The 14,175-nt window shown below is 42.8% G+C and overlaps 2 protein-coding genes across 2 annotated transcripts; both read right to left on the bottom strand.

The window, feature by feature from the left end:
* Positions 1-659: 659 nt before the first annotated feature.
* Positions 660-10,385, bottom strand: LRPAP1 (LDL receptor related protein associated protein 1). The gene is made up of 8 exons (XM_051798385.1): positions 10,176-10,385; positions 6,844-6,988; positions 6,385-6,509; positions 5,498-5,618; positions 4,632-4,790; positions 4,024-4,106; positions 1,729-1,905; positions 660-1,417 (listed from the first exon to the last, which is right to left on the bottom strand). The coding sequence occupies exons 1-8, from the start codon at positions 10,353-10,355 to the stop codon at positions 1,352-1,354; spliced, it is 1,056 nt and encodes a 351-aa protein (XP_051654345.1). The 5' UTR covers positions 10,356-10,385; the 3' UTR covers positions 660-1,351.
* A 2,351-nt stretch (positions 10,386-12,736) lies between these two features.
* Positions 12,737-13,740, bottom strand: LOC127476034 (C-C motif chemokine 4-like). The gene is made up of 3 exons (XM_051798398.1): positions 13,541-13,740; positions 13,195-13,303; positions 12,737-13,025 (listed from the first exon to the last, which is right to left on the bottom strand). Exons 1-3 carry the CDS (start codon positions 13,647-13,649, stop codon positions 12,932-12,934), a joined length of 312 nt encoding a protein of 103 aa, XP_051654358.1. The 5' UTR covers positions 13,650-13,740; the 3' UTR covers positions 12,737-12,931.
* Positions 13,741-14,175: the final 435 nt, after the last annotated feature.

Raw genomic sequence — 14,175 nt, 5'->3', positions numbered from 1 at the left:
TACATAAAATTAAAAAAGTAAAAAAAAAGCTTACTGCTTTAAAGAAAGAGATTCGGAATCTCAAAGTAAGACTGCTACCACAGTTTTGGTTCAGATCACCATCATAATATTAGTCTTTATGTACAGAATCATGCTACTTTTATCCCATGATGGACCCAGGATGAGTGGCTTATTCTGACTGAATGGATCTCTTCACTATTTCTCATGGAACAGGTAGGGAGAGCGAGGCTCAGCTTCCTCATGTAGCACATGGCAGCACTGCAATCTGCAAGTCACAGAGTTCCTAAACCAAGCAGCTGTAACAGTTTACCCATGCTGGACCTTTGCCTTAGCCTTGTTCCTGAAAAGTGTCATTTGAAATAAAGACAATTTCAACCCAGATGTTTGCCAAAGTTCTGACCAGAAAAATCTGGTCTTGAAAGGGAGAGCGATAATAACCTTTACTGGATATTGCACTGGAATCTGTGCTCAGAGAGAAGCTGCTTTAGGGAGCCTCCTGCCTATTCAGAGCATAGAAACACATTCTTGTGGTACAAAGCCACTCCTTAAAAACTACTGTGTGAATGAACATTACAGGAATAAGCAGCATGCTCAAAACTCAGGTCTGGTTACTCCTCGCTATATGAAAGGGAAGGAAAAGAAAAAAAGCCACATCAGTATCTTGTTTTGATTTTTTTAATGACTAAGTGTAACAAAACCAAGCAACCATGAACAAGATAATTGTACACAAATATTGAGTAACTTCAGATGTGTTAGTCAATAAGTAAACCGTGTGAATTGACCTCAATACTTGTTCCCTCCTTACTCCTCCTCCCCCTCTCACATGAAAGACTCAAACACAGTGCAGCTCTGAGCCACTGCTCAAAGTCAGAGCCATTGCTCAAAGTCAGTAGAAGTATTTTTGTTACCTTAAGTAGGAAATGTAATAGGACAAGCATTGAAATAAAGACTTTTCTGGTCTCTGTTCTAACTGCCTGTACCTCAGTGTTTGTTTTCACTGATAAGAATATCTTACCTGACTGTAAGATTAGTATTTTTTTACTAGCAGGAATCTTTTGAGAGTTCACATATTTTTACTTTTGACATGACTGATTATTTCAAAGGCTGCTACTTGATTCAGATGTGATATTTATATGATCCAAGATGTGCAACTTAAATATATAATCTAATCATTTAATTTTGTAGTGCAAATACAAAACTGGCAATTAAGGAGACAAAAAAATACATTTTCTTACAGGACAAATCTGTTCAATCCTTACTATTTCAGAAGGAGTCCTTAGTAAGCCCTGTTCAAAAAATCACATTATCTGTTTTGTCTTAATAGATTGATCCCATGAAGTAGAACGAATTTTTATAATTCATTGTGTTGAAGACCTTGAGAGATTCTGCTGGATAAGTCTTGCAAGTGCTTCTTTACCTATCAGGAAAACAAAACACATGACACAAATTTCAGTAAGACAAGAAATTATCAATATAATTAATATATTAGATGTTATTAGTATATGTGACAACGGGGAGAGTAGAGAATAGGGAGATTTCAGGCCTTTTAGAATTAGGTCCATAAAAAACAATTATGTGTACCCTTTACTAAACATGAGAACAGAAGTGCCTTGAACTCCCCCTCTGGAAGTCATTCAACTTGCATGCAAAATCAGCACTGGACAATCTACTTACCCTCTACTGCTGAGCTAAGCTTTCAACATGTATGCACACTGGATTTATACAGACCTTATATCCTAGTTCTTTTGTCTTTTCTTCCAGCATGGCATATTTCTCTTTGTTTCTGTTCAGATGCTCCTTATCTCCAGTTCCCTCTACGTGCTTCAGTTTTTGGTGTGAAATCTCTAATTGTTTCTGATAGTGATGGTGTTTTTCAATTTTTGCTTCAAAATGTTTCAGCTCCTCCTATGACAACAAATACAAACAGCTTCACAGGATTTTCTTTTCAAGGCTTCCTTTCTCTTTTCCTGCCAAGACACTCCTAAGGATATTTTACTAAGTGAAGCACAGAAAGCTTTTTCAATTCCCTGCTTCTTAACAAGGTCTGGACAATCCATTATCATCACCACCCAGACACCTGATTTTGAAAGCAGATGCTGAAAATGACCCACTGTGGAGTCCTTAAAAGGAGACTGTGGATGGCTGTGAGGTGCTGGGAGATGAAAGCAGTGAACACCAAATAAAAAATTTTGCATAAGAACAGTGGACTGGGGAGAGGGGAGGGAGACAAACAATTTTTAAAAGAAGACTCTTTTCAAAATCAGGTCCTGAATCTGTTATTTTCTGCTCAGACTTAAATGTTTTCTGGATTTACACTGTGCTATGACGAATCTGAAATAGGATGAATTAGTTAACAAACAAAAAGCAAGTCTTAAATTGCCCCAAAGAGAGTGGCCAGCCTGTGGTGTTCAGTGATGTATCACAGTCCTCAGATAGCCTGATAAGGGGGAGTGAGTAAGGTCCCTACCCACCAAAGCATGTTCTTGCTTTGCTAATTCAAGGCAAAAGATTCAGTTTCTCTGTGTCTTAGGATACCTCCTCTGTGAAGCGGATATGAACAGTTCAAACTGTTATGCCACTTATGGCAGCAGGTCTATGCATTACATCCAGAGATACCCAACCAAACCCTGCAGTAAAATCCTGCTTAGACAGAGCCCACTTCATTTTTTTTGTTGGCGTGTTTCAGTCCTGGTGGCTGGCAAAATTTCTCATTTCAAGACAATTAAAAAAAAAGATTAAAATCCATCATCTTAATAGTTCTTTTTTCAGTTTTCAAAGGAAGGAGGTTTTGTCTTCAATATTTCTGACAAGAAAATAGTTTCCTTTCGCTGTAGAACATTTCAGTCTGTTTTACATACTCCATTCAGGACCTCAGTTTGAGGTTTCATGGTCTGATAAATCATTTTAGCTGCAGATGTTTTACTGATCCTTCCCATCTTACTTTTGTTAGGATGTCCCAACAATCACGGTAACAATACAGGTTTGATCTGGTGATGAGGGTCTGCATGAAAGATTTCTACTAAAACAGTAGAATTAATAAGCAGATATGTGTTCTTGCTTATGGAATTGGTTTTTTCTTTTTCACTGTGGCAGATAGGAAGGTCAAATTTACCTCTCATGCAATTGTACAGCCCTGACCAAAATGTCCCACTGAGTAGAATCCTTGTTGCAGACTTCAGCACCTTTCCTCTGACACTCTTAGAAGCAGGGCCACTGAAATCAGTGTAACTAAAATGTTTGCTTTGTAAGAGAATTGGGCTGTACGTGAGTTAAAATAAATAAATATAGATCTTTAATATCTCAGAGAGATAGATTTCAAACCTGGGCCCAGGCAGTTAAAACTCTCTCATTACCTTATCTGGAAAAGAAGCTCAAAGTGTCCCCAGCCTGGCTGGTAAGACATCATCTTTTGTACATGCAGCTCCATGAAGAAGCCCTAAAGAGAGTTACTTCTTCAGGCTATCAATCAAAATCCATTCTGATAAACATGAAGAGTCAGATGAAAAGATAATCAAACATTTTCTCATTGCAACTTGAATTGAATAAAACCAATATGAAGCACATAGGAATTAATTTCTATTATATTTCCTTGAAGAGCAGTCACAGGAGTTTTGGGTTAGTTCAACATAGCTCCAACGGGAAGTTAACAGGGCAAGAGGTGGGCATGAGAGGCAAATAGCTGGTTATACAGACTGCACTGCTTCCCAAAGAAGTAATTAAGACACTGGGTAAGAGAGGTAAATCTGGTGTGTTGGAAACAAAAAAGCACGGTTCAATCTTTCAAAGACTTGAAATATGTTACACTTGTTCTGACAGGATTCAGAATTTTCATTTTGCTGATTGTAACAGAACCATGCATATGACTAGTTACATACATGTTTATACAGTATTAACAAAGAAGCATTACTTTTTTTATGATGGCTGGAGGGTAATATAGAAGTGGCTGCAATCAGAGTAACATCGAGTATTTCTTTATGTGGGAAAATATCTTTGCATAAGAGATCTCATTGGAATTCTACTTACCCGAAAAGACTCAAGTTCTTTCTCAGTGAAATTGGCTGATTTGGCCATGTCCCACAAATCAATCACCCTTGGTTCTTCAAATTCTAAACAAACACATACCACTAAATGAAAATCTGGACACAATGCTTTCATGCCCAACTTCTAGGAAGTATGAGCATGCTTTCTCATATACATACACACAGAGCCATTAAACACTGCATTACTAATAGATCTATTTAGATGAAAAGGGAAAAAATACAGGTACTGGATAAAACTACAGTACCGCTGTAGCAAGTAGTTTTTCAAAAGCAAAAAAATCCCCAGAGGAACTGAATAACAGCATTGCTTGCTTTGCACATTGTTTTGCTTGCTCTCCAGGGGCTGAAAGTGTAATATCCCTACTCATGTGGGTGTGGAAGACAGAACTACCATCTCAACACATTGCTCCTATCCTTTCATTAGGCTTCTAGTGTTGGGTTCCACATAGAACAGTCTGGCTGTATCTCTTCAGCCCACTGTGGTATACTATTACTGTGATACTGTAGCTACACCTTATTACTTGCCCAATGATTTTTATTTTTTTAAAATGAAATTAATCCCAAATAAGCACAAACCCCACTGTATCATACCACTGGTTGTGTCATATCCTTGATGACTGACTTTACGCAAACGCTCAAACCCCTGATTGATGCTTCTTAACTTCTCTTTGAGTTCTCTGTGCTTGTTGTGCAAGATTTCCTCTTTCACCAGGTTCTCTTCAGATGGATTGATAACATTTTTGTGGATATCTGTTGAAGAAGAACGAGAATTACTGATTGTAGGCCAAATCTTTATAGGTCAATAGAAATCCACCAAATCAAAGGTGAATAAAAGATGCTAAGGAAATGGGATAGGGATGGTTGATGAGTCCTTTGCCTTCTTCCCTGGACCAACCAGAACATCTGACAGTGAAATGACTTTCAGCAGCTTCCAGCTTGGACTATACAATGCAAACATCAAATTATCAGCTTTAGAATTCTTCAGCTCTCAGAATTTTAGCTCAGATTACTACAGCAAGCTGGATTCAGATCCTTGATGCTCTAATACACCTCACACTCGGTGCCTAAGATATTTGAGTATATCCTCTTGGTGGAGGAGTATATCCCAGTCGGTGAGATAAAACATGCATGTTCTGCAGACTTTAGAACCACATTTTGCAGCAGCTTGCTGCACAATTTCCAGTTAACTACTATGGCCATCATTGTTAATCTGATGGTATCTTAGCTGCTTGAAATGCAGGCAGAATCAGAAAACTAAAATGGTAACATTTTCATTAGCTGGCAAGATTTTTGGAAGCTAATGCTGAACTAAACCCAGTAAGTATTTGAAAATGTCAGCACTGCAAGCAGTTCTGACAGAAATGTCAAGAGTTTCAAACAAGTTTGGAAATGATAGAAGCAATGGGCAGAGAAGAGAGTTGTACTGATCTCGAAACATCAGAGAAATGTTCAGGTACCTTCTGTTCTGCTCACGGTCTCCAACAGAATATTGTATTCATGAATCTTTTCTTTGTGATGCTTAAATTCTCGCCAAAGCTTATTCAACTCCTCATCAGAGAACTTCCCAGAGGTTTTGGCCTGAAAGAAACATGGGCTGATTATATTTTCCAGGCCAAGTGCTTTTAAGTGCACTCACATGCCAAAACGTCCTTCCACTTCCCACCACATTTAGAAAATTATTAAGTGCAGCTTTTCCTTAGATCTTTTAATTCTTTTAATATTAGTATGAGGTCAGGATTTAGACACTGATGGATAAGGTGGCTTTAATCATGTCAAAAAGAAGTTTTCTTCAGACTTCTAAAACCATACTTTTTAAGCATGAATGCATATCCTGGAAATTTCCACTTGAATATTAGACTGGGAAAGTTCTTATTTAAAACCCCTCCCCTCATATATTTCATTTGTAAGCAGCCTATGAAATGGTTCTATTTTAAATGCATTTTTTTAAAAAAGCCGATAAACAACAATAAGAAAACTGTGAAAAACACCATAGATATACTAATACACAGTGTGATAGTCACACTCAGGGAAATCATGAGTTCAATGAAATTTGACTGAAATTCTCCATTTGAGCTCAGTGGACCCAGACTCTTTCCTTCGTGCAGACCAATGTGGGTGTTCTATTTTGCAAAGACAACCTGCCACACCTGGATGATCTGGATGCAGGTGGGATACCCTCAGGGCACGAAGATGTGAGCTACAGAGCACAGAAGCTTGGCCAGTACTTACAGAACAGTAGTAAAGCTTATCACTTCCAAGTTTGGGGGCTCTCAGAAGATACAGCCAACAGTTCAATGAAGAAACACTGATTTCCAATACTCCAGTTCCTGGAAACCGTACTCACCTTGCTCCATAACTTTTCCAGTCTTGGATCATCTAGTGTGTCACTTTCTGTACCATCTTTAATATAGTTGGTATCGACAAGTTGAGAGTCCTTCTTTCCATTCATTCCGTATTTAGTCATAATGACTGCAAAGAAACAGAAGATACACAAACACGAGAATCAACTATGGATGTATGAAAGATGAGAGATTGGCTACATCCTTGACTTGTAGAGCTGGATTTTGCAGCTCACGGAGGAAAACCTAACAGTTTAAGACACAGAGTTCCCAGGTTTAATGACCTCTTCCGAAAATATCAGGAGCAAAGGAATCTGCTAGCCTGCTGCAGCTCCCTACTGACCTCCAAAGAGCTTGTGTGTGCTCAGTATCCAGACAGAGAACCTGTTATTTAATGGTTTGAACACAAACACAGGTGTCTAACCGGGCATGTATCTGATTCAATGCTTAAACTTCTTTCTTACCATTTAAGTTGCGTCTGAGTTTGGCTTCTTTCTCTCCATCTTCATCTAGCCCTTCAGCCTTCAGTTTTTTCCAGCTTAGCTCATCCTTTTCTTGTATTTTTAGATCACTATGCAACTCTGCCAGTTTCACAGCAGAAAGATGGAGCTAACAAGAACAGAGAAAGGTTTGTATTCAGTGAAGTGCAGTCACCTCTTGCTGCAGTTACCTCAGAAGCCAGGACAGATATTGTAGCACTGCAATTTTTCTCAAACAAGGTGCCATTGTCACCATGTGTGCTTTCTTGTGGACCACCTTCCAAACATATGGTAAACTTCATTGGTTAGTACAGTTTTTCAGACTACCAGGTCACTGACAATGGCCTTGCAGGTCAAAGACACTTCATCAGCAATTTTTACTATGATTCAAAATGAAAAAAATCCTCAGATCACTTCTTAACATGGTTTATGTGCATTAAAACATACAAAACCTAGAGGTATTTCTGTCTGGCATAACAGAACAAAAAGATAAAACATTGAGGCTAAAGATAGGAAAATAAAAAAAATTAAAGTTAAAATGAATGCCAGGTCAGCCTGAAGTTTTGTGAACTACAGAGAAAACAGGAACAGAGACAATGACTACTATGCAGCTGGCTAAGCTGCACTGCTGTAAGCTGAACCTGAACTTCAGAACTTCCAGATTTTGGACACTCTTAATAAAAACTAAGGAACTACATTGGTCCACTGCTCTTTAAGTGGAAAAAAAGAGAAAGATTCTATTAAAATTCTCCCAATTCCAGTAATATTTTTCTGATTCTCATTACAATTTAGTCCAAAGCTCAAGTAACTGTCCTTTTAATCATTATAAATCCTTTGAAACCTGTCGGAAGCCCCTTGCCTGTCTCATTCATGTAACACAGAGTGAATACATAAGTTAATTTAAAGTATTCAGCTCAAGAACTGCTTCCTTCACGGTCATCTCACGTAGGACCCTAAAAAACACCAGGTGAAAAATGTCAATGGGTAGGAATCCTGATCACTTTACTAATATCTGGAATAAGGTGTTAGTGGACTTTACTTCCATCTATATGCTGGGATAACTAACTAGAAGGAGAGGTGCAAGGGTAAGTTTAATGATTAAATAACAAAGCAACAAGTTCCTTACATTCATTCCTTACTCTTCATTCCTAATGCTGCCTGGACATTAACATCCAAGTTAGGTACCTGGGAATTCTGGAAATGACTGCTGGAAATTTGTCAAACATTACAACAATTAAGCCATTTGCTGTTTGCCTGGCTACAATCACTACCTGCAACATCATTACCTACACAGTTGCTTCTCAAAGGAAAGGGTCCTTTACTACAAATTTTTTGTGTAACATTGCCCAGATGCTGGAACCCAGTGCTGCTTTGGGATGGCCAGGAATCCTCTTAACAAGTGATGCTGGACCAGTACCAATGGCAACAGCCAAGGCACAGTGGGTTGTTAAAGACCAACAGGCCAAATCACACACATGAAACCTACAGAGTATTTGCTACTGGTTCAAACAACTGTAGAATTAGGGTCTGACTAAGCAGAAGTCTTGTGATAAAATAACTTTTAAAATTTTTTATATTAAGTGTATACCTATGAAAAGAGATGCTAGAGAAAGATCAAACCCCCCCTCCCACTCTCAGGGAAACAAGAAGGAATTTGGCTTGCCAGGTCCTGGTCCCACTAAGTAACATTTTGGGGCTTTCCTAAGGACTGCTTGTCCTGCTGTGTGTTGCAATGCTGAATTGCAGCATCTATCTTTTATGTCACAACAGAGAAGTTCCCTGTTTTCAGTACTATCTCTACCACTACCAAAACAAAGGAAAGAGAGTTCAGCATTGGCACATGCAAATATTTCAGTGCAGGTGTAACACACATAGTTTTCCTCTTATTTCATGTATTGCCCAGACATACTGAAAAATTGATTTATAAAACACAGACTGTGTGTCAGTTGTACTCAAAGGTGAAATTTAGAAGGTGGCAAATTTAGTTCAAGTAGGTGTTGCATCTCTAAAATCTGGCTCACGCAGAATTTACTAAACCTTAGTTCTTTACTGACAGAGTTAATTTTATAGTTTAGTATCTTACCATAGATGATGTAAAGCATCTTAAATTTTAATTGCAGAAGATCCAGGTATAAAAATTAAAAAAGGTTGTAACTGGAATGGTAAGAGGAAACTGACAATAGTACTATAGATTATTTCTAGTCTCCATGTTGTTTCTTCTTCAGCTCAGTTCACAGCTGGAGTTCCATTAATACACATTGCCCTATGTCCCATTGAATCCTTCTCCCATTTTGGTAAGGAATATTTTTGATACCTTCTTTTGGCACATTGGGAAGCAACATTATGGCAGGGTTCTAGTTTTTGACTAAACCCAGGGATGCCCTACCTCTAATTCAGTAGCTCTGGAGGAGATGAGGAATGTCTATTCAGGATACAGAAGATCCAGAATTAATATTAACTATATTTCTTTGCCTGAAAGAACTGAATCTTTGCCAGTCATGAGCCTAATTTCCAAGGTCCACAATAACCAGGGGATATGTACAGTGTGCTCTTCTCCTGTTGGAGCTGTTCTGCTTATTTCTAAGCAAATACTTCCACTGTGATTAAATATTTTTACTGTATTTTCACTTTAATTAAATATTGTTTCGTAGCTCAAAATGAGAGAAACTCAAGTATCACTGTCAAAATTAAGGCTCTCATCTGGGACTGGTGATAGCCATTTGTTGTTGCCCCTGCATGTGTCTACATGACTTGGTGTGAATGAGGGTGACACAACCAGCAGGGTGGAGGGTTTCTTCCTCTCTCAGTGAGATCCTGTCCTGTGCAGAATGGGAACTAAGGCCTTCAGCCAGATGAGAGCATCACAGCCCTGAACGACAGGGCTGAAGCATTCGACCAGCACTGGAGCCAGCCTCAGATCCTCCATGGCCCCAGAGGGACTTCCCTCCCTCTTCCAACTTCCTGGCCATGTGGTTTAACTGCAAGATTTAAACACGGGAAGATCAACACTTCGGAGGGTACAGATACGTATCTCATCTGCCGAGAGAACACTGCACAGCACGGCTGTTCCCCGCCGCCGGGACAGCCCCCACGGAGCGGGTCCCTGCGCTGCCGGCCGGGGACAGCCATGACCGAGAACACAACAAAAGGCACGGCAGCCCGGCGGCCCAGCACCGAACAGCCTCGATCTCTCCTCACACACAGCTCCCCGTACTCCATCTCCTGAGGCGGCTGACGGGGAATGAGTGTCCAAAGTGGCCTGGCCCGACCCCGCTCCCCCTCCGGGCGCCGCCATCGCCCCGCGCCGCGGCACTCACCCGCTGCGCCTTCTCCCAGATCTGGTTCAGCCTCACCACCCGGAACTCCCCGGCCTCCCGCCGCTTGCCGCCGGCGGCCGCCAGCCCCTCATTGGCCTCCCGGGAGTACTTGCTGGCCTGGCCGGCGGCAGCGAGGAGCAGCGCGGCGGCGAGAGCCGCCAGAGCCCGGGGAGCCGCCATGTCGCGCCGCACCGGGAACTACAAGTCCCGAGATGCTCCGCGCGCACGTCGGCCAGGGAGGGGTTGTCGGTGCTGGAAAACCGGTTGGGAGTCCAGTTTAGGTCGAAAATGGAGCGCTCCGTGTCATTCTCCCGAGCGCTTGCTTCAGCAAATGTGCTGAGTGTAGCAGTTTCTGTGTATTTCTTCCCCTCCAGCCTGTAGTGACTGCAGCGAACGCTCTCCTGCGCTCTGCGCGTCCCGCAGCGAGGTGTTGCTGTCAGCTGTGCGAGGAAAAGCGGACACGGGTGTGTTTGAACGCCACTGATTTTGATTAAACAAAGTTTCCAGATATCAACATAATGTTCAAGATTACACAGAAAAAGAAAAGGCAGCTCAGGGAGGGTGGAAGGCAAGAACGGGATGAATCCCCCTGTGCACCGTAGGAGGGGAAGAAGGACTCTTCCCCCTTGGAGGTGGCAGTGGAGGACATCTCCAGCCGGGACTGCAGAGAGGGATGATGGCGCGGGGAGAAGGATTGTGAGAAACACATTAACAAGTAGATTGGGTTGCTATCGAGGGGCGGACTGTGGGAATGGCTCTGGGTTCGGTGGTCAGTGCTCAGAGTGCAGGCAGAAGCCTGTCCTGTATCGTGCCAGCCTCCCACCGCAGTGCTCCCTCCTCAAGGAGCCAGCCAAGACCTGCAGTGGGCAACAGGAAACCTTTGGACAGGATTAAGTCAACCTTTATTTAGACAAAAAAACCCCATGGTGCTGTGAAAATGCCCAATATTTAATCCAGGGTAGGTATATATCCTTCCCAGTTTTAAGAAAATGCACTAAAATATAATGCTGCTATGCAAGAAGTGCAGGAGATATACAGCAAACTCCATGGATGTTTCTGACAGGAAGGTGATGAAGGAAGATGTTCCTTGTCTTGTCTTCTTGATGAATCCTCTTCTGCACACTTCAAAGCTTGTGTAGTACAGGTTTTTCAGCATGGTTGGACAATTTTATGTTGAGCTTATTTAGCAATGTAGTAACTTTCATGAGACTAACTGGCAGTGGAAGCAAAAGGTTACTTCACAAATTCACCTCAGATCTCATGTGTGACCGTGATCAAATTAAAGAGTAGCTCTGTAGTACTGTCAACACCAAGCCTTCATGAATTATAAATCAGTTCTATGAGGACAAATAGATTGCCTAAAATATAATGAGATTTCTGAAAACAATGCTCCAGGGAAGATTTTTACTGGACTCTCATTTTTGCCTTGTAAGCAATATAAAAGTCTCTTTTCTCTTCCACGTTTTCCCAAGTCAGAGATTCTCAGTGTCACTAATCTAGAAGCTGTGGCTGTAAGACTAAATGGCACAAGTGGGTAAAGGCATTGCAATATATGTTGCATTGAAGAGCAATTGAAGTGAGCATTGAAGTACACATTGAAGTACAGCAAACTAGTGGTGGGGAAAGAAACCAATGAGCCTTGCCCAAATCTTGCAGAGCTCTACACATCATTTTTAGGATTTAGAGCTTGTTTTATTCTTATTATTACAATGAATATATATATTTTTGAATCACTTTGGAATAGGTGTTTTTGTCTTGTCTGCCATTTGAAGTATTGTTTGAGTTTTCAGGCTCTCTGCAAATAAATTCAACTTCCATGCTATATCAACTCACACAGGTTCCCACCCTTCTTCTTGTTTTAAGTGTACTTGTGCACAGCTTTATGCATTTTTTGCCTGAGTTTTTGAGCTACGCTGTGGAATTTTTTAGAAATAGAGAAGGGCTGCAGCACTATTAATTTGCTTATGTTGGCTTGTTGGATCTCATTCTCCAGTGCCCTTACATCTCTATCAAGTGACTGTTTGGTATTGTTCTGTGTGTCCTGGTCCAAGCAGAAGTGGTGCAGGGCAGAGAGTGGCCCTGGGGCAGAGCTGGTGTCAGCTGCAGAGATGTCCCACTCCCTTCCCCAGAGCTGGGCAATGGGGTGAGGACAGAGGTGGTGTCAGGGCCTGAGGGCAATGTCTAGGAGTGGGGATGTTGGTGCAGTCAAAGACTGTCCTGATCCTCCAGTGTTTGGGGCAAATATGTCACTGAACTGGTGGCAGATGCCCAGCAGGGCTGCCTGGCCCAGGAGGATTGTTACTGGGCTCCACGTGTGCTGTGTGGAGAGGGTCCCAAAAAATGGGTGAGATGGTATTGTCACCCCACAGGTATGTCTGGGTCATGCTGGAGGGCAGGAGCTGAGTCTGGGCTGGAGAGGGAGAAGTACTGTGGGAGCTGTCATGGGGCCACCCTCCAAAGGGGGAGCAGTGAAACCACAGAGTGGGGAGGGCAAGGGGCTCTCCGTGGGTCTCTTCTGTCTTGTCAGGTATCCAACAGGGACTTCAGAGACACCCAAAGGGTCTGACAAGCCAAACACTTTATTTAGGCATGTTAATAGCTTTTGTATTTTCACTCTAGCAAGCAAAATTTAGTTTGCGAATGTATGTCAACTGTAATAAATTTTCCTATTGAAGAACGATGCAGCTCAAGCATTCTTGTTGTGTGTCTGGTGCTGGGGGTCGAGTTCATTGCATTGGGGCAGCAGTGGGGAAGAGTCAGGACTCCACTATCTCTAAGTCCTTCAGATATGGCTGCACCCAGCGTGTCTCAGGGTCTGCGCAGAGCATCTTCCCGTTCCTGGTGACCACACTGTCGGGGATAAAGCAGTGTTGAGGTGCTCAGCCAGGGCAGCAGGGTGCCTGTATTGGGTTCTGCTGGCAGCACCATGGGTGTTCCTGCCCCTCCCGTACACCCTTGGACATCCTTGGAGTGCTGCCATGGCTGTTGCCCCCGAGCCCTGGCAATGCTGGGTACTCACATCACGGCTGGTTGTGGGCAGGTGTTGCTGGTCCTGTGGGCAGAGGCGATCATTCTGCGTGGAATGGGGTGTGACAAGTGTTTGAAGCAGCAAGAGGTGGGGATGATGTCTGTGAGGGTACAGAGGCAGGCCTAGTGAGACCTCACACTGTGGCAGAGGCTCTACCTGTGGCTCCCAGGGGATTCGCTGTCAGCTGTGCTGTATCCTCTGGGGACACTCCCTGGAAGCCTCCACCTCTGAGACTGAGTCCCTGCACTGGTGATGACCATCTGCTCCCAGCCTTCCCCGTGGACACAGGGGTCCCATCAATAGGGATGGGGCTCTTTCCCAGAGAAGGAGAGCATACCTTGCGACTGCGATGGTGTGCCAATGCTGGAGTCTCCAGGAGCAGCCTCAGCCGGGGAGCAGATGGCCACAAGGAGCAGAAGAGCCATGGCAGCTGCAAGGACCTTCATGGTGCTGGGAGTGCTGAGGGAACCACAAGTGAGGCTGGAGCTGGGGTGGCTGCAGGGCTCTCCTCTGCACGATGCCTGGCCCCTACTGCTGCTGATCTCCTTTTGTACCCCTGCCACTGGGTGGGTGCAGGGTTTCAAGGAAAGAAAATGAGTGTATCATTCTAGGAAAATTATGTAAGGATCATCCAGTTTTGCTGAGCTGGAGAAGGCAAAGAAACCACAGAAGAAGAAGTGCTGGCCACAGGTCTGCAACTTTCAGATTCAAGAGAGAACAAGTCTTAGGAGGAGTGGCTGAGGGAGCTGGGTTTGTTTTGGCTGGAGAGGAGGAGGCAGTGGGGAGACCTTATTGCTCTCTGCAACTACTCAAAAGGAGGCTGAAGTGAGGTGGAGGTTAGTCTCCCAAGTAACAAGTGACAGGAGGAGAGGAAATGGCTTCAAGTTGAGCCAGGGCACATTATGAAAAATTTCTTCTCTGAAAGGGTTGTCAAGCACTGGAACAACCTGTCCAGGAAAGTGGTGGAGTCAC

The sequence above is a fragment of the Manacus candei genome, unplaced genomic scaffold (genome assembly GCF_025592945.1).
Source record: "Manacus candei isolate 608988 ecotype Guabito, Panama unplaced genomic scaffold, ASM2559294v1 h1tg000048l, whole genome shotgun sequence".
Classification (NCBI taxonomy): domain Eukaryota; kingdom Metazoa; phylum Chordata; class Aves; order Passeriformes; family Pipridae; genus Manacus; species Manacus candei.
Note: the sequence above shows the minus strand (reverse complement) of the source record. Positions and strands in the feature narration are given on the sequence as shown.